General features: G+C 37.8%; 1 protein-coding gene across 1 annotated transcript in view; it reads right to left on the reverse strand.

The window, feature by feature from the left end:
- The window catches only part of LOC127813710 (SNARE-interacting protein KEULE), a 72,777-nt gene that overhangs the window by 9,496 nt on the left and 43,652 nt on the right, over positions 1–19,629 (reverse strand). Inside the window, exons 8-13 of the mRNA XM_052354827.1 lie at positions 17,921–18,046; positions 17,648–17,839; positions 17,482–17,565; positions 17,288–17,386; positions 17,115–17,191; positions 16,370–16,466 (exon numbers count right to left, since the gene is read on the reverse strand). Of these exons, the coding sequence (XP_052210787.1) occupies positions 16,370–16,466; positions 17,115–17,191; positions 17,288–17,386; positions 17,482–17,565; positions 17,648–17,839; positions 17,921–18,046 (675 nt within the window). The remainder of the gene's footprint in view (positions 1–16,369; positions 16,467–17,114; positions 17,192–17,287; positions 17,387–17,481; positions 17,566–17,647; positions 17,840–17,920; positions 18,047–19,629) is intronic.

The raw sequence follows: 19,629 nt of genomic DNA on the forward strand, positions 1-19,629 counted from the left end.
CCTAAGCTTAGATATGGTACTCTATGTACCAAATCTGAGATGCAACCTAATATCAATAAGCAAATTAACTTCAGAAAGGAATTTCTTAAGTGACATTTTTCTCCCCTTATTGTGCTTTTCAAGACATATACTCGGAGATGATGATTGGCAAGGCTAAGGAAAGAAGAGGATTATATCAAATAAATCAGCTTGAATCTCCTACAGAGTCTAGGTTATTTTTTCAACGAAACATGTTAGCTTCAGTTTCAGAGTCAGAATTGATGTTATTGCATCAAAGATTAGGGCATCCTAGCTTAGAATATCTCAAGTTTTTGTATCCAGATCTTTCCAGAAATAAACTTCAGAATTTCAATTGTGAGGATTGTATCCTTGCAAAGCAAACTAAGAGCTCTCATCCTAAACATGCTTACAAACCATCAAAACCATTTCACTTGATTCATAGTGACATTTGGGGACCAACTAGGATATCCAACATAACAAATACCCGATGGTTCATCACTTTCATTGATGATCATACAAGAATGTGTTGGGTTTTCCTTATGAAAGAAAAATCTAAAACCTATCTTGTATTCAAAAGGTTTCATCAAATGGTCTTGAATGTTTTCCAAACCCCCGTTCATGTTCTAAGAATGGACAATGGTCGAGAATATTTTTCAAACGAATTCAATCAATATTTAGATGAGCATGGTATTGTTCACCAAAGCTCATGTCCTTACAATCCTCAGCAAAATGTGATTGCAGAAAGGAAAAACCGACATCTTCTTGAAATAGCCAGGGCCTTGATGTTTGCTAGATCAGTTCCTAACAACTATTAGGGGTAAGCTATCCTAACATCAGCCTATCTCATCAATAGGCTACCCTTAAAAATTCTGAAGTTCCAAACCCCCTTGAGCGTCCTTATTGATTTCTTTCCTCACCATTCTAGAGTCCTCAATTCTCTGCCTTTAAAAGTGTTTGGATATACAGTCTTTGTACACCAAAAACAACCAAACCAATCTAAGCTAGACCTTAAAGCTTTGAGATGTGTGTTTGTTGGGTATTCTTCCACTCAACAAGGATATAAATGTTATGATCCTACTAACAAAAAGTTCACTGTTTCCTGTGATGTCTCCTTCTTAGAGTATCAAAATTTCTTCAAACACCATCAGCGTCAAGAAAGTACCAACAACCTAGAAGATATATGGAGTACTCTATTGACTATATTTGGTCATCCTTATCCCAATCCTCTTTGTGAGCCATCCCAAAAGCCTGAGAATTCTCAGGATGGTCCTAATCTAAAGATTAACTCTATCAATCCGATCTCAAATCATCCAAGGAGGGAAGAAGAAAATACTGAGACCTGTAGGGAAGATCGAGCTAAGAATAAACCTCCTCTCCAGGTTTACTCAAGAAGACCTCAGAATCCTCAACCTACACATTCAGTTGACTTGGGGATAAGTCCAAAAAATGTTGAAGAAGGCAGGGTCGCAACCGAGAGCAGAGTTTAAGATGACCTTGGAATTCCAATTGCCCTAAGGAAAGGGGTAAGAGCTTATACAAAATATCCCATCTCAAATCACTTGGGATACTCAAAATTCTCTCCTCAATACCGAGCATTTACTACAAGTCTAGATCAGAAGACTATTCCTACAAATATTAATCAAGCTCTACAAGATAAGAACTGGAGGAGAGCTATTATGGAAGAAATGACAGCTTTGGAGAAAAATAATACCTGGGAAGTGACTGAGCTACTAGAGGGAAAGAAAGCAGTGGGAAGCAAGTGGGTCTTCACCATAAAATATAGATCTGATGGCAAAATTGACTGATACAAGGCAAGGCTTGCAGCACAAGGGTTTACCCAAACCCATGGCCTAGATTATGATGAAACCTTCGCACCAGTAGCAAAATTGAACTCCATCCGAATGTTATTGTCCTTGGCTGTAAATCTAGACTGGAGATTACACCAGCTAGATGTAAAAAACACGTTTTTAAATGGAGAGCTGGAAGAAGAGATCTACATGAGACTTCCACCAGGTTTTGAAGAAGGCAGCACTAAAGGAAAGGTGTGTAAATTGAAGAAATCACTCCATGGGCTTAAACAATCTCCTAGAGCTTGGTTTAAAAGGTTTAGCGATACTCTATACACACTAGGGTACAAGCAAGGCCAAGCTTACCACACTCTCTTCACTATAGTCGAAGAAAATGGAAAAAGAACTATCTTCATAGTGTATGTGAATGATATTATCATCACAAGGGGCAATTTGCAAGAGATTGAGAGGTTGAAGCAACAGTTGAGGCAAGTGTTTGAAGTGAAGAACTTAGGGGAATTAAGATATTTCCTTGGATTGGAAGTAGCTAGGAGCAGTGAAGGCATATTTATATCTTAGAGAAAATACACTCTGGACCTGCTACAAGAAATAGGAAAAATGGGTTGTAAACCAGCAAGTACTCCCCTAGAGCCAAATTGGAAAAATAAGGAAGAGAATGGAGACTATTTGGTAGATAAAGGGAGGTATCAAAGGTTGGTAGGAAAGCTGATTTATCTATCTCACACTAGGCCAGATATAGCCTATGATGTGAGCATTATAAGTCAGTATATGCACCAACTGAGCAAGAGACATCTTGAGGCAGCCTATCATATTCTTAGATACCTCAAAGGGACACTTGGGATAGGGCTGTTATTCAAGAAAAATCAAGACATGAGGATTGTTGGTTTTGCTGATTCGGATTGGGTCGATTCAATTGAAGATAGTAGATCAGTATTCGGGTATTGTACCAAAGTATGGGGCAATTTAGTAACCTGTAGGAGCAAAAAACAGCCAATTGTGGCTCGGAGCAGTGCGGAAGCAGAATACAAGGCCGTTTCTCAAGGAATTTGTGAGGTAATTTGGTTAGAAAAATTAATGAGTGGCCTGTCTATGCCTATGTCATCATCTAAGGTGTTTTATAGTGATAGCCAATCGGCCATTAACATTGTGAACAACCCGGTTTAGCATGACCAAATGAAGCATGTCAGAATTGACAGGTACTTTGTCAAGCAAGAGATAGAAGGAGGAGGCATAAAACTAATGTATATTCCTATAGCAAATCAGGAGGCAAATATTTTAACCAAAGCCATGCAAAAACAGGGTTTTGAAATCCTTAGAAGCAAGCTGGGAATGATGAGCTTCTATTCCTCAACTTGAGGGAGGGTGTTGGAAGAAGCTGTAATCCATTAGGAGTCTTGAAAGATAATCTCACGAAAGAAGAAGGTTTATCACTGGATAAGCTGGAAAAGATAAATTCTGGAAATTATTTAAAGGTTGTAGATTATCTTGTTATCTGTAAATTAAGTTGTAATCTTCTCCTATTCTATAGGAGAATATCTAGGAGATAAGTGAGCTAATATCTAGGAGATAGGTGAGCTGATAAAGTTAACTATTTTTAGGACTCTTTGTGTATAAGTTTCGTTACATTGAATGAATTATTCATGGAAGTTTTCATTCAAGTCTCTACCGAAATTCTTCAGTTTTCAAGCATTTGAAGCAAGAAAGTTTACCTAATAGTACTTATCACAAACTCAAAGTCACAAAAATTTGGGCTATGTAAAGTGTATGAAAATTAGCTCTAATATTTACCAAATAGAGTGACCATCTGATTTACAAATCATCCTAATCATTAAAATTTCAGACATTCGCTTTCAGGGATTTGATGATGAAGTGACTAAAATTGAAAGTCAAGTGCAACACTTAGCAACAGCATAGCAAGATGTTACAGAAGATTTATCAGATGTCAAGCAAGTGAAGTCAAGGAGGGGTAATCAATATATAAGATTTCTGCTAAAAGATTGGAAAACCAACTAGTAAAGTATTTGGTTTGCAAAAGATGAGTTGAAGAGGACTGATCCAGACATGTACACTGAAGTTGTTTAAGTTTTTTTTGTCTAAGGAGTTTTTTCCAACCAATGTAGACTAATTTTATTCTTATTTGTTTAGTTTATGTTTAGTATTTATATTATTAGTTTTAGTAAGTAGTCACCTTACTAGCTATGACATTCCTTAATGTAGATGGATGGCTAAGATGTTAGTGTTAATGCCATAATACTAGATTTAGATGACTTTTAGTGTATGTAATTGGGACTAATGATCTAAATCTTGCAAATTAATAAAATGGTCATATATTAATAAAATTGTTAAGAATGTGTGACGAAGATCTTTAATTCATGATTTCTTAAAGAAACTCCTAGTCCTTAGATTTCTCCTCAAAAGCAAAACATGATTACGAATTGGCACACAGACTACTACATTTGATTAGTATAAGATACTAATGATAAAGGATGCTGAGTCACATGCCATAAGACATGAGATATAAGTAGTAGACATGTGGGTAGGTATTGGTTGAACATCTACTGAATGTGATGGAAGTAGGAGATTACATGGCTGAGAGAATTAATGATCTGTTACTGGCTTCGGCTTCAATTGTGTAATTGGTCCTTGGACCGAAGGCAACACACTTGTCTTGCATGCTGGTGCCGGAGATTTGTCGTTGAGCAGACCCATCCAATTAGGAGGTGGGAATGTTCTTTGTGTGATCTTTGTTCAGTAGTGTATGGAAGCAGGTGATTTTGTTAATGGGATCCATTGACCTTAGGTGTGAAGTGAACATCCTATATGATCATGTTTGGTTTGTGACTAGTAAAACCCTTGGCTAGGGTATGCACGATCGAAAACTCCAGAAATGAGTTTTCAATGTCGGAAGGAGTTCCAATGTGTCATCTCAATCACACCATACTAGATCTTGGCATAGTTACCGAGTGCTACGAGTTTGATTAGTTCATCGCTTTCACTCGGTCGAGATGTTATTCAATAGAAGGATTAAAGTACATGATAATCGAACGCCCTGAATAGGCTCACTCGAAGTTACGACTTCATTATTGATAGGGTCGTCCTAACATAATACTAGTTGTAACCCAAGACCTTTTAAGATGCTTTGAGGAGATGGAGATATCCTCATTATAGATTAAATTGTTCAATCGATGTCAAAGTGGTTGGTGTGTCTCAATTGCTAATTAGCCGTGAACCTAAAAGATCACATGAAAATCTAGGCATGGCAATGGATTAGTGATGCATTGTTGTAATGAGTTCTTAATCATCATTAAGGAGTTAATGATGAAGGGTGCCGTTAAGAATTAACGAGAGGTCTTAGTTCCATTAAGAGTTAGCGGAAAGGCTATTAAGAGTTATGAAGAAAGAAAATGATTGACCGTTTCTGTCAAATGGTTGACCGAATTGGTCCAATGACTAAAATTGTTGGCTAGTTTTCGTCAACGGTTGAACATTTCAGTGAGCGGGATTTCTCCCGCATAACATTCCTCTGTCACTTTCAATCCGAAACTTGCATTTAATGCTCTTGCAAGGCATTAAATGAAGAGAAAATGTTTAGGTGATAGAAGAAAGGGAAGGGCGTGTCTATCTTGCTTGCCAAGTTTTGATTGTTCTTGAAGAGAGAAGAAAATCATAAGCAAACCATTTCTCTCTCAACTGCAACCTCTTCTTCTTCATGTTCTCTCAACCATTTTACTATCTTCCTCCCTTTCTTCTCCCATTCTCGTGTTCTCCCTTATCTCTTGATAGTGAAACTATCCATTTTACTTGTTAAAGACCCAAACACAACTTTGCATCACCTCCATTGAAGTCTCTCTAGCATATAAGCTTTATGTAAGGTTCTGATAGCTGCTTGGGGCGTGGACTAACATGGTCCCTTAAGTTAGTGAGGGTGAATTGGTCATCCAAGAAGCAAGACCAGGAGCTGGGGAGATTGTTCGTGATTTCTCGTGAAATGAGGTTCGTGGGAGCACAACTAGGAGGCCGAAGGGTTTGAGTCGAGTGGCATAACGAAAGCAACAGCACAGCTAGCTTCATCAATTGAGGTATACCATTCTTACCTTCTATGGATGGATATGGTTTTATATTGCATATGGTTGTATATTCCGAGTCTTGCAAGGTTTTCATTCCGTTTCTGCTGCCTATCTTCTTGTGTTTTTGAAAAAAAAATTGAAAACCATTAAATGCTTTCATGACCCACCAAGTATTGGTGCTTGCTTTCAGTGGTATCAGAGTCTTAGTTTGGTATTTTCAACTTATGTATATGTTTGTGTAGTGTATTGTATATTTCGGACGTGGTTGTGGCTCTCTGTTTTGCAGGTTTTGTAGAAACTATCAACTGGATAGTCCATGCGGTTGACTGTTTTTGGCTTTTGCCTTGAAAACAGTCAACGGGCCATGGAAACTGTCAACTGTTTCAACAAATCAGTCAACTTGTTATAGTAACTGTCAGCCGGTTAAAAGCAAATCCAGAAAAACAGTCGACATGCTTCAGAAATTGTCGAACCGTTTGGTTCAGTGGGAGAACTATTGACCTGTTTATGTGAATGGTTAACCATTTCTAATACACTGATAAAATGGTCAACTGTTATGAAGCACTGTCAGGTGTCAGCTTGCCGGTTGTGTTTTTTAGTGGACGCCGAAATGCAATGAGATTGCATTGAATGGCAGAACTGAAAGATGGAGGACATTAGATGTCAAGGATCCGAAAAGTAGCATGCATTACATAGACACAATTTATTTTTATATATGCATCTTTTGATTAGATCAAATGGATGATCATAGACTAGATTCAATGTGATTAAATGGATGAATGAATGAATATTATATGTATTTGATGTGATTAAATTGTAATTATTCTTTCATTCAGTGTGTAAGAGAGACATAAATCTCCTTTTATTTTTCATTTTAGATTTAAAGTTGTATTATACAATAGTCAATGTAAAATGAGAAGAAGCCATCAAGTTGGTGAATCCAAGGAGCAAGAAGGCCAAGCGAGACCAAGCATATGGAGATGTGTTTGCGTGTGTGTCTTTCAATGCTATTAATTAAATCTAGAGGCTTGGATTTAATTAATTAGCAAAAGTCAATGATCATCCTATTTATCTATATGCATATGTATGTGATGCATGTTGAAAACCTTAATGCATGTGTAAAGTGAGACCTTAAAAATAAAGACATAAATCTTCCCATAATGTGCAAAATTAATATTACATTAAAATGGTAAATATGATTTATCGTGACCTTCCATCATCATAGGGAATCATCACTTGATTGGGTGTACTCTGGTTGCCCATAGGTAGGAGGGTATATTTCATGAGAGTTGACTAAATTTCCTATCTAAAGCATGTGATGTCAATATCCCCATACCTCTACGGCCTAGAAACCACCATAGTGTTGTGGTCAAAGACATTCAAATGAATCATTGACTACGACGATGGGTTAAATCTAACTGTGTCATCGTCCTAAAAACCACCATAGTGTTGCAGATTTGAGGGCACAGGGGCCAAAGATCGAACCCCACAAGAGATGTGGAAGACAAGGGTTGCCTACTCGAATATATGGGTATACCAAGAAACCACCATAGCATTGTGGGATATTCATGAAGGAAAGAACTCGATCACCCACTACAAGTCCTATTGGATTCACGTTTTCCCCTTGGGAAGTGTGGGATTCAAAAAGTCTAGTGGGAGGTACTAAAGAAGAAAAGATAATTTTTCATACATCATCGATGTTCATCGGGGATACATTTATACAGAAAAAAAAATCCCTAACTGATTCTAATCTCCTACAAGTCTCCAATCAATCTCCTACAAATCATCTATCAACCAAAAAGGAAAAATAACTATACATTTCTAACATATCATTGCTATATATTCCTAATAAATCATTGCCTAAATGGTGTAAATTAAGACTAAAATGACCATAAATCTACACTCCCCCTCAAGTTGGGGTGAAGTATGTTCATCCCAAGCTTGGAACTCAAATCTTCGAAATATTTTCGTGGCAAGGCTTTAGTTAGGATATCTGTAACCTGATAACTTCTTGGTGTGTAGACTAGCTTGATGACATTTTTCAAGTTTCTCTTTGATGAAGTGACGATCAATCTCCACATGCTTAGTCTTGTCATGGTGCACAGGGTTCTTGGCAATACTAATGGTTGATTGGTTGTCACAAAAGAATTTCATATGGCCTTCAATCTTTACTCCGAGTTCTTCAAGTACCCTTTTTATTCATCCCTTCACACATACCATGTGCCATGGCGCGGAACTCTGCTTCAGCACTACTCTTGGAGACTACAAGTTGTTTCTTACTTCTCCTAGTGACAAGGTTCCCCCAGACATAGGTGCAGTACCCAAATGTTGACCTTCGATCTGTGATAGAACCAAGCCAGTTCGCATCACTATGAATTTCTACTTCTCGGTTGGAACCTTTCTGGGAGTGAGTTTCAAGTATCTCAAGATTCTGTAAACTGTCTCCATATGTTCTTCCCTTGGATCATTCATGAACTGACAAACAACACTAACTGAAAACCCGATGTCAGGTTTGGTGTGAGAAAGATATATAAGTTTACCAATTAACCTTTGATATCGACCCTTATCCACCAGAGCACCCTTCTCCTTTTTCCCGAGCTCAATGGTGACTTCCATTGGGGTGTCGTTTGGCTTGCACCTGAGCATCCCACACTCCTCTAATAGATCCAAGACATATTTTCTTTGGGACATAGATATTCCATGGCTAGATCTAGCCACTTCCATCCCTAGAAAATACAGGAGATTTCCTAAATCTTTGATCTCAAACTCCTTGGCAAGCGTTTTCTTTAAACCAACCATTTCTTTTGTGAAATCACCAGTAAGAATGATATCATCAACATATACAATTAGGATAGATAACTTACCTTCAAGAGACCTCTTTACGAACAGTGTATGGTCAGCTTGACCTTGGGCGCAGCCGTGAAATTTCACCACTCTTGTGAACCTCTTAAACCACGCTCTTGGTGACTATTTAAGACCATATAGTGACCTTTTCAACTGGCCCACCTGGTTCTTTGTAGCCTGTGTCTCAAAACCTAGGGGAACCCTCATATTCACTTCTTCTTCTAAGTCACCATTTAAGAACGCAATATTCACATCAAGTTGAAATAGTGGCCAATCAAGGTTTGCTGCTAAGGACCAAAGAAAACGAATATTATTGAGTTTAGCCACATGAGAAAATGTCTCCTGGTAGTCAATACCATAAGACTGTGTGAACCCTTTTACAACAAGGTGAGCTTTATACTTGTCAACACTTTTGTCCTCCTTATACTTAATTGTGAAAATTCATTTGCACCCAACCGGGTTTTCACCTGAAGGCAGATTAGTGATCTCCCAACTCTGATTCTTCTCGAAAGCACGCATCTCATCCAAGATTATTGACTTCCATGAGGGATCCTTGAGAGCCTCTTGGATGTTTGTAGGAACCTTAATAGCATCCAGATTGCTAACAAAAGCATGGAAATGTGGTGAGAGACTCTTGTAAGAGATATAATTATGAATAGGATGTTTCATACATGATCTCACTCCCTTCTTTAGAGCAATTGGCCAATTCAAATCATTCTCAGGTGCCTCACTAGAAATAACTTCAGAAGATGTGTTACCTTCATTCATTAAACTTGAGTTAGGCTCTTAGTCAGGCTCAATCAATGATCATTGCTCTCCCTGATCTTGAGCATTTGATCTCTTGGAGTAGACACGAAACTCTGTATCCGTTGGTAAGTCTATTGTAATTGGATTGGGCTCAGGAAGATTTGGCTCAGTGGAGGGTGCAATAACATTAGAGTTGGGAGACACAAATGTAAGAGGTGGAGATGTAAGAGTAAAGGGTTCAGTAATATCCCAAGACTGACATTCATATGTCATCATACTCTCCCCCTAACAAGGGGAATTGGGATAAAAGTGTTGATCTTCAAAGAATGGTAGTATCCATAGAATGGTAGTATCGTCGAGTGGTAGGTGAGAAGCACTTATACACCTTTTGGTTTGGTATCCCAGGAAAAGACATCTGAGGGCTCAAGGATCAAACTTCCCACGATGATGAAGATGGACATGGACAAAGGCGCAACAACCAAAGACCTTGAGGGGAATGGTAGTCACAAACCGAGAATGGCGGTATACAAAGAGGGGAGTTTGAAGAGGAGTTTGGAAGTTAAGGACTCGAGAGGGCATCCAATTGATTAGGTAGGTAGCTATGAGAATAGCATCCCCTCAAAACATTTAGGAACATTAGTAGAAATCATGAGAGATCGGGCAACTTCAAGGAGGTGCCAATTTTTCTGCTAGATAATTCCATTCTCTTGAGGGGTGTCAACACAAGAGTTATGATGGATGATTCCTTAATTAAAAGGTAATTTCTCAAGATAGAGTTGAAGCACTCCTTTGCATTGTCTGTCCTTAGAATTTAAATTTTCGTATGAAACTAAGTTTGAATCAAGGTGTTGAAATTCTTAAAGACTTGACCCACCTTAGATTTTTCTTCCAAAAGGAATACCCATGTTAATCGCATGCAGCCATCAATGAAAGAGACAAACCATATTTTATGCGAGAGGGACCCCACACATCACTGTGAATCATAGTGAATGGATGAGACGGTTTGTATAACTAATTTGGAAACAAATTGTGAGTATGCTTTGATAATTGACACACCTCACATTGAAACAAAATGGGATTTTTGTTCTTGAATAACATAGGAAACAATTTTTCAAGATATGCAAAATTTGGATGCCCTACACGAAAATGTCATAGCCTGGCTTGATTATTTTATCTAAGTAAGGAAGCATTGAAAGAAGCACTCGGAAGATCTAGATTACCAACAGCTAGAGCTTGTCCACTAGGAGAGTCATTGCTTGTTAGCAGGTAGCCCCGAACACTTCCTGGCACAACCAATCATTTTCCCCGAATCCAAATCCTAAAATTCACACAAATTCTTCAAAAATTTAGTGAGACAATTACAGTCCTGAGTAAGTTTGCTGATAGATAACAGATTGCAATCTAAATTGGGAATAGACAGCATTGAGTGAAGAGTAAAGTTCTCAATCAACTTCAATGTTCCTATTCCAGCCACTTGTGGTTGCATTCCATCAACAATCCTCATAGTCCACTTCTCACGACACGAGCCAAATGTAGTGAAAAATCTGGAGTCTTTGGTTATGTGATCTGATGCTCCGAAATCCACAATCCACACATTTTAAAGACTTCTTTTAACATTTAGGGCATGAGAATTATTACCTTTATAAGCCACAGTTCCTACTGCAATAACAGAGGAGAAGGGAATGCTCTGACTACTCTGTGGGCAGCCAAAGACCTGCTAAAGCAGCTCCATTTGTTCTTTGCTAAAGAGAGTTATGTAGGTTTTTTCTTCTGTATTCGTTGTATTCCCTCTGCTCTCTCTACAATCGGTGGACTTCATATCCTCCAATTTACCATGCAAATCCCAACACTTGTCTTTTATGCCGCCAAGTTTGTGACAATGCTCACATTAGGGCCAATCCTTCTTCAGTTTGTTGTAGTAAGGTTGCGACTGTCAAACAAGAAGGGTAGTTGCTTCAATAGACATATTTTGGATCCCCAACATAACTTTCTTCCCACTTTCTTCTCGCCTTACCTCGGCAAATGCTTCTCGAAGGCTCAGAGTTGGTCTTGTAAACAAGATCCTTCCACGAACATCATCCAAGTTCTTATTGAGACCAATTAAGAACTTGTATAACTGCTTCTACTCGACAATCTTCTTATAGCATGACCCATCTTCTGGGTACTTCCATTTATTCTCCTCGAACTTATCCAATTGCTGCCAGTGTCAATTGAGTATGTTGAAGAATTGAGTGACATTAAGATCACTTTGCTGCTGATCATGAAGAACATGTTCGATTTCAAACAACTCGGATGTGTTCTCCATGTGTGACTAAGCCTCCCTTACTGCTTCCCAAATTTTAGCAGTTGTTTCATAACAACAACAACAACATATCCAGCCTTTATCCCACTATGTGGGGTCGGCTACATGAATTCTAGACTTCCATGTATTTCTGTCTTTTGTCATATCCTCATTTAGATCTATATATTTCATATCAAATTTTAATGTCTCTCTCAAAGTCTTCTTGGGTCTACCTCTACCTCTTTTTGTGACTAATTGTTCCATTTCATCAACTCTCCTCACAGGAGCGTCTCTTAGTCTCCTTCTCACATGACCAAACCATCTTAGTCTAGTCTCTCTCATCTTTTCCTCGATTGGCACTACTCCTACCTTATTACGAATAACTTCATTTCTAATTTTATCCTTTCTTGTATGTCCGCACATCCATCTTAACATCCTCATCTCCGCTACACTTGTCTTTTGCTCATGCTGATATTTGACTGCCCAACATTCTGAGCCATACAGCAAGACTGGTCTTATAACTGTCCTATAAAATTTTCCTTTCAATTTTAATGGGATTTTACCATCACATAACACCCCCGATGCATTTCTCCATTTTAGCCAACCTGCCTTAATTCTATGTGCGACATCCTCGTAGATTTCTCCATCTTTTTGAATCACTGATCCCAAATATCGAAAATGGTCTTTTCTTTGTAAGATTTGGTCTTCTAATTTTATTATAACATCATCCACTCTTGCATTTTTACTAAATTTGCATTCCATATATTCTGTTTTCTTTCTACTTAATTTAAATCCCTTAGATTCTAAATTGTTTCTCCACAACTCAAGCTTAGTATTCACTCCTTCTTTTGTTTCATCCACCAACACTATGTCGTCTGCAAATAGCATACACCATGGCACATCTGTCTGAATATCTTTAGTGAGTTCATCCATTACTAAGGCAAATAAGTATGGACTTAGTGCAGAACCTTGATGCAGTCCTATTGTAGTTGTAAATGGTTCAGTATCCCCTCCGCATGTTCTGACCCTTGTCTCTACACCATGATACATGTCCTTAAGGGTTTGTATATAGGCTATTTTGACTCCTTTCTTCTCTAAAACCCTCCATAATACTTCTCTAGAGACCCTATCATAGGCCTTTTCTAGATCTATAAACACCATATGTAGGTCCTTCTGATGATCTCGATACCTTTCCATTAGACGCCTCAGTAAATATATAGCTTTCATTGTTGACCTACCAGACATGAAACCAAACTGATTTTCTGACACCTTTGTTTCCTTTCTGAGCCTAAGCTCTATTACTCTCTCCTAGAATTTCATGGTATGACTCATTAATTTAATTCCTCTATAATTTTCACAGTTTTGAACATCTCCTTTGTTCTTGTATATAGGAACCAAAGTACTCTTCCTCCACTCATCTGGCATCTTTTTTGATTTAAGGATGGCGTTAAATAGTTGCGTTAGCCAGGAGATACCCTCTTCTCCCATGCATTTTCATGCTTCTATTGGTATATTATCTGGTCCCACTGCCTTATGATTTTTCATCTTTTTTAAAGCTTGCCTTATTTCATTTGAACTTATGCGTCGATAGAATGTGTAGCTCACGTTCCCTTTGGAGTTACTAAGATGTCCCAACCTAACTCTTGTGTCACCACCATCATTGAATAATTTTGTGAAATACTCCTTCCATCTCTCCTTAATCGCTCCCTCATTTACTAAAACATTTTGATTGTCATCTTTTATGCATTTCACTTGATTTAAATCCCGTGTTTTTCTTTCTCTTGCTTTAACTAATTTATATATATCTCTTTCTCCATCTTTTGTATCAAGTCGTTTATATAGATTCTCATATGCTTTTGACCTTGCTTCACTAACAGCTCTTTTTGCTGTCTTTTTTGCTTCTTTATAATTTTTTTGATTTTCTTTATTGTTGCATTGATATACTGCCTTATAGCAAGTTTTCTTATTTTTAATTTTCAATTGTACCTCTTCATTCCACCACCAAGACTCCTTAAGGTTAGGGGTTCTATCATTTGTCTCTCCAAGGACTACCTTTGCCGTGCTTCTCAGAGCATTAGCCATTTCTTTCCACATTTGGTTTGTCAGTCTTTCTCCATTCCATTCCCTTCTACCCCTTAATTTTTCTTTGAAGATTAGTTGTTTCTCCCCTTTTAAATTCCACCACCTAGTTGTTTTCTATCTTCCATGGCCGATACTTAGGATCTTCCTTCTTAGGCGACACTGCTTCACTAATAAGGAAATCATCTTTTCCCTTGCTGAAAATAAAAATTAGGACCGATTGAGACCATTGAAGATAGTTTTGGCCATTCAATTTATGGCCAGTGATGGTGAATCATGAGTTGTCGGCGGCTCCCATTCGACTCGGGGTTATCCAGCGACAAAGAGCCCTTCTAGACGACCATACTGCTACCGGATGATAAGCTTTCAGACGAGTTTTGAAGTTTGCCTGTAGCGGATGAGACTGCAACGACGACAGACAGAGACTTGAATGCACAGAAACTACAATGATGGGCAACACACAAGATGACTATAGGACTGAGGAACTGCCAAAAGGGACGCTGAAGATGGAAGGAATGTTGACGATGAGAGTTGGGAAAGTCTAATAAACAAGAACCCTAAACCTACTTTGATACCATGAAGAAGAAAAGATAATTTTTCATATATCATTGTTGTTCATCAGGGATCCATTTATACAAAAAAAAGAAGAAATCCCTAGTTGATTCTAATCTCCTACAAATCTCCAATCAATCTCCTACGAATCATCTATCAACAGAAAAGGATACTTAATTGTACATTTCTAACATATCATTGTTGTATATTCCTAATATATCATTGCCTAAATGGTGTAAATTAAGACTAAAATGACCATAAATCTATAGGTACCATTTTGTTTGTTTATTTTGTTTAAAAATGGCAAACTCGTCAAATCCAATTTCCCTCATTTTGGACAAAAATGTTTTAACCGGACCAAATTTCAAAGACCGACTAAGAAATTTTAAAATTGTTTTAAGTATGGAAAAGATCAATGATATTTTGGATAAGAGTGTCCCCTCTAGTAAGGAAGAGCATGCAACGTGGAGCAAATGAAGGAACATGACTTGAGGGCTAGAAATTACATACTTGCCTCCATGATAAATGAATTACAGTGCCAGCATAAGCATATGACTGATGCTGCCAGTTGTTAAGACCCCATGATCCCCAAGGCTATAAGTGTCATTATAATAGTAGTTAGTTTACAAACATTTACCATATTGTACTCTAGGTTGTTGAGAATAGTTGTACATTTCAGTTAGATAGGTTGGAATAGCCTATAAATAGGTTGTATCACTTGGAGAATGTTATATTTGAATTGATAATTGAATTTCAAACTCTCTCTCTCATCAAATTCCCTCTCGTTTCTCTCTTATTTCTCTCTAATCTCTCCCTTTCTCTATTCTTCCTACAACTCTCCCTCATTTTTGTCTATTATGTCCCCCATTTTTGTCTATTATCTCCCACTTTATGTCCAATTTTCCCTCCAATCCTTCTATTCTTCGTCCAAATTCCCTCGAAATCTCCCAATTTTCAATCCAAGCCCTAGGTTAAACCCTAGGTACATGACAAATTGGTATCACAGCAACTCTTCCTCAGCCACTTTCTCTATTGATTAATTTCTTATGGATATAGATGGTTGCTTTCCAACGCGGTTGATTCTCAGAATTTGGTCCCAACACATGAAGATTGATTCTCAGAAATTGAAGGCGAGTATGAAAACTGGTAGCAACAGGCAAGTTTAGGCGATCTAGGATGATTCCTCAACTTCAGCGATCTCAAGGACAATTCCAGTGATCGATTCTCAATTCCAACGAATTAAGGTTAGGCGATAATTAGAGTTGTGCATCGGAAGCCATTTGGAGGTGATCTACAAGCGAATTCCAACGATTTCAATTGGTCACGGCTTTGGTAGGCAAGCGCGAGCAAGCGATTCTGACAATCGGCGATTCTCAATTGCTGCAATTCCAATTGTGATTCTCAACTCGGATTTGAAAGCGAAGCAAAAGGTTGATTTGGGTGTGAGTTCTAGTAAATTTTGTTTGAATTTGAAGGGAGAAGAAGAGTCGATTTTGTTCCACCTTTAATCTGACATTGATTTTGACCCTAATTCTACACTTGTTTTGGTAATTTTAATTTGACTCTACTTCATTCAGTCAACCTCCCTTTGCACATCAGTGAGGTTCAATGGTGAAAGGCTTCATAATAGGAAGAGACAATCCCCAATTTGGGCTCCTCCACTACAATCTAAGAGAAGCAAGAGCAATCACTGCTTTTATAGGAGCAGGGAAGTGATGAAAGGTATCTTGTCAGTGACCAAAACCCAGTGCTAATACCATTTATCCATGCCCCATTTAAATTTCTATTTGATACTAATAAAGAATAATGTTGGTATTGGTTACTGCAGAATGAGCAGTAACATTTCAGTTTTCAATTCTGCAGCATCAAACATGATTGGATGGAGACATTAACTAATAAGCATTTCTTGTATTTACAGCAAATTAGTAACAACAATTTCTTACAAGAGTACATATATGGAAAAATTATGATCATGTACACAAGGAACTCACATCTACATGTAGAGAGATTTTATCAATTTGCTCACTATAATGTGGCAATGCCTGAACCATCTTCTGCAAATCACGAGTCGATAATTGACCAGAATCTCTGTAGAAAGGAACACTTGAAGTGAGGGATATCATGACAGTGTAAAACAAAATCAGCACTGTTTAATCAAAGGCTAAGCAAGCACAGGAAGATGCACACAAAAAGCCCAAAATTCATCATCCACATTTGCATCTTCATGATTACTATGAAAAAATAACAAAAAGTTCAGGACAGAGAAAAATCAATAACAAGTATAACCATATATCAGTTGATGGAATCATTTTTGAAATGAAGAATATCAATATCTGGTACATTTAAGTTAAAATTCTTCTATAAGGATGAGATGGGTTTCTAAGAACCTTTTCCCCGTCATAAGGTTTTTGTGTCAAAGGTCCCTTCAAAAGTTTATATTTGCGGGTGCTTGGGAGCGCATGTGGATAATGCCAAAAAATAAGATCCTAACTACTCATAATTTAATTGAAACCACCCAAACACATTAACTGATACTAAATGTGTAAACAAGGGGGAATCCATTACATGCCCTCATGCCATCCATTTCCCAGCGCCAAAGTATCTGTGGTCCTTACTAGTGTAAGTGCTTAGTGTAATCTACATGCTACCAATGATGGTTGTGAAGTTAATTCATGCTTCAATAGGGAGATAAGGTGAGAAGAAGGAACATGCAAGGTCACACAAAAACAAACTGACCTTGAACCATGCTGAATTTTAGCAGCTTTGTTTTTTGATACAAAATTTGTCATCTTTTCATGCAACCGTTCACTAGCCTGATAAGATAAAGTAGTGAATGATCAAAGAGGCACATCATATTTTTATTCAAATATTAAAGAACATATACATGCATATATTCAAATTTGACATACATCAGCTATATGTGCATGCCGAAGCTCAAGCCAGATGGGATCATGATCCTCCAAAAGGACTTCCTTCTTCTCCGGTGCACCACCAGCTTTGCCTGGGACCTAAAATGTATAATTGCCAAGCTATGATAAGAAGAAGACAAAAACCTGGACATCAATTTAACAGTCCAAAAGATAGTTAGAATGGGACGATGCACCTCATGCACATATTTATTTCCTTCCATGTTTAACAAATCATGGCACATTGCATCATATGTCCATTCATGTATCACAGGAGCAATCTAGAAGTGCAAAATAAGCATATTCAGTATAGTACAGACAAAATAATAAGCATAATTTAACCAACACATAGCATCCAAGAACCTGATCTACAGATCTATCCACGATAAGCAACTCGCATGTTTCTGTCTGGGGAAAGTTAGGGAGGTTAGCTTTATATTTCATAAGACAATTCCACACACCAGCAGCAAGTTTTGTAGGAATTAGATCACGAAATGTAGTCATTGTAGCTGTATCCAGGGATTTGGCTGCACGGTAGCGGACAGAAGGAAATTCCTGAAAAACAAAAGCTCATGCATACTTAAGAATTGCTTAATATGACCCAGACCAAAAATTATGATTCTTGAAATTACATACACGTAATGAAGCAAAAACTGTAGCAATGCGAGTGGCCATCACATTCAAGCACGCATCACCTTTGGAATTACTCTCCTCATCCCCAAAAAGCTCCTCCAAAGCCCTTTCATTATCAGTAATAAATCCCTATATGGTAAAAACAACAGTAAAGAAAAATCATAAAATGCATTAGGAATTAACTTCCTTTTTAGGATTGGGGGCAGGGGAGTGGTGCAGAAGATGCTTGGGTTAAATTGCAGAATGTTATTCATGCAGAGAGATAATTCTCCAATGATATTAAGCATCCAAACATCGTGGTGTTTCTCATAGAATACCTAAAAAAGGCAATCAATCTGAGATTGGAAGTCATTTAGTCCCAGAGATTTAGACAAGTTTTAGAATTGGGGGATTGATTATTTGACAGCCCTTTTGAGTTGCTTGACAAGAACCCTATGATTGGACAATCGAGAATTGTTGGTTTTGGCATCTGTCAAGAGTCTTCCAAAATTTTTCTTGTTCTATGGTGCACCCTACATTCTTCATCCAAGGGAGGAGTTCCCAAGAAAGCAATAAGGAAATCGAAGGTCCCTCCCAATTTGGGTTTTTATTTGGACAGCATATCCTTTCGATCCATCCTTCAAACAACCCACATAGGAGAAAAGAGAGGTCGATGGACTGATATTTCCTGTTCATGCTAAGGAGCAAATCAATAGATCATCATCTTCTTCTCCATTACCCTATGGATTCTGGGGTTTGGGGTCTTGTTTTCAACCATTGATGTTCAGAAAATGAGCAAGGGATCTTATCTTCTCAGTTGATAGGTGTTTCCTTAGCAGGACACAGTGGCATCATTGACTTATCACCCCTTTTTTTATGATGTGGTTCTCCTAGCACCAAATGAATACTTGAGCCTTCAAAGGAATAAAGCATTCCATTCATTCCCACAAGAGAAGAACAAAAGAATTTAAAGATACATATATATAAGTTAACTAAAGCAATAGAGAGAACAAAAATGTGAGCCAGATACAAGAAAATGATGGAGCGCCCAAAGAGACATGGAAGGAGTTCTCAAATAGAATTAAGAAGCTCCATAGCAACTTCCTTTCAGACAGTCTCAAGAACAAGTTCGGGTTTCATTTAGTAGATGAGAGAACATGTTGTCCACTGGGAGAAGGTAGTCCAGGTGCTATATAATGGAGATCTTCCAACAAAGCCCTTCTTCGTAAGTGGCTTGGAGGTTTTCATGGGATAATAATATCTTGAGGAGGAATATAATAGGAAAATACAGTAATTCCACAGAGAATATAAATGGATCCTGTGGTCTTAGTATTTGAAAGGATGTTATGCAAGTTTTTAAGTGATTTCATTAAGCATATTAATTATTAGGGGGGAAATGGAGCTAAATTTAATTTTTGGTTAAATAGCTGGTGTGAAAATAGGTCATTTTAGTGTTGTTTCCCCTGACCTTTTCCAGTTAGATAAAAATAAAATGTTTTTGTAAGTGCATGCTTCCATTTTCTTTTGACAATGTTCAAACAAAATCTTCAAGATTGGAGCTTTCACTGTGTCAGCTCTTTCTGTCTTCGATGCTAGGTCATTACAAGGCAAGCGGAGCCCAGAAAAGAGTAGGATCCTTTCGGAAAGGGATCCTTTTTGGGTTTATTCACTTTCCATTATGCTTTGCAACAGAGGGAATTTGTTCCATTGGAAGATGATTTGGGGGTCAAAAC

Source organism: Diospyros lotus, chromosome 11 (assembly GCF_014633365.1).
Source record: "Diospyros lotus cultivar Yz01 chromosome 11, ASM1463336v1, whole genome shotgun sequence".
NCBI classification, from domain to species: domain Eukaryota; kingdom Viridiplantae; phylum Streptophyta; class Magnoliopsida; order Ericales; family Ebenaceae; genus Diospyros; species Diospyros lotus.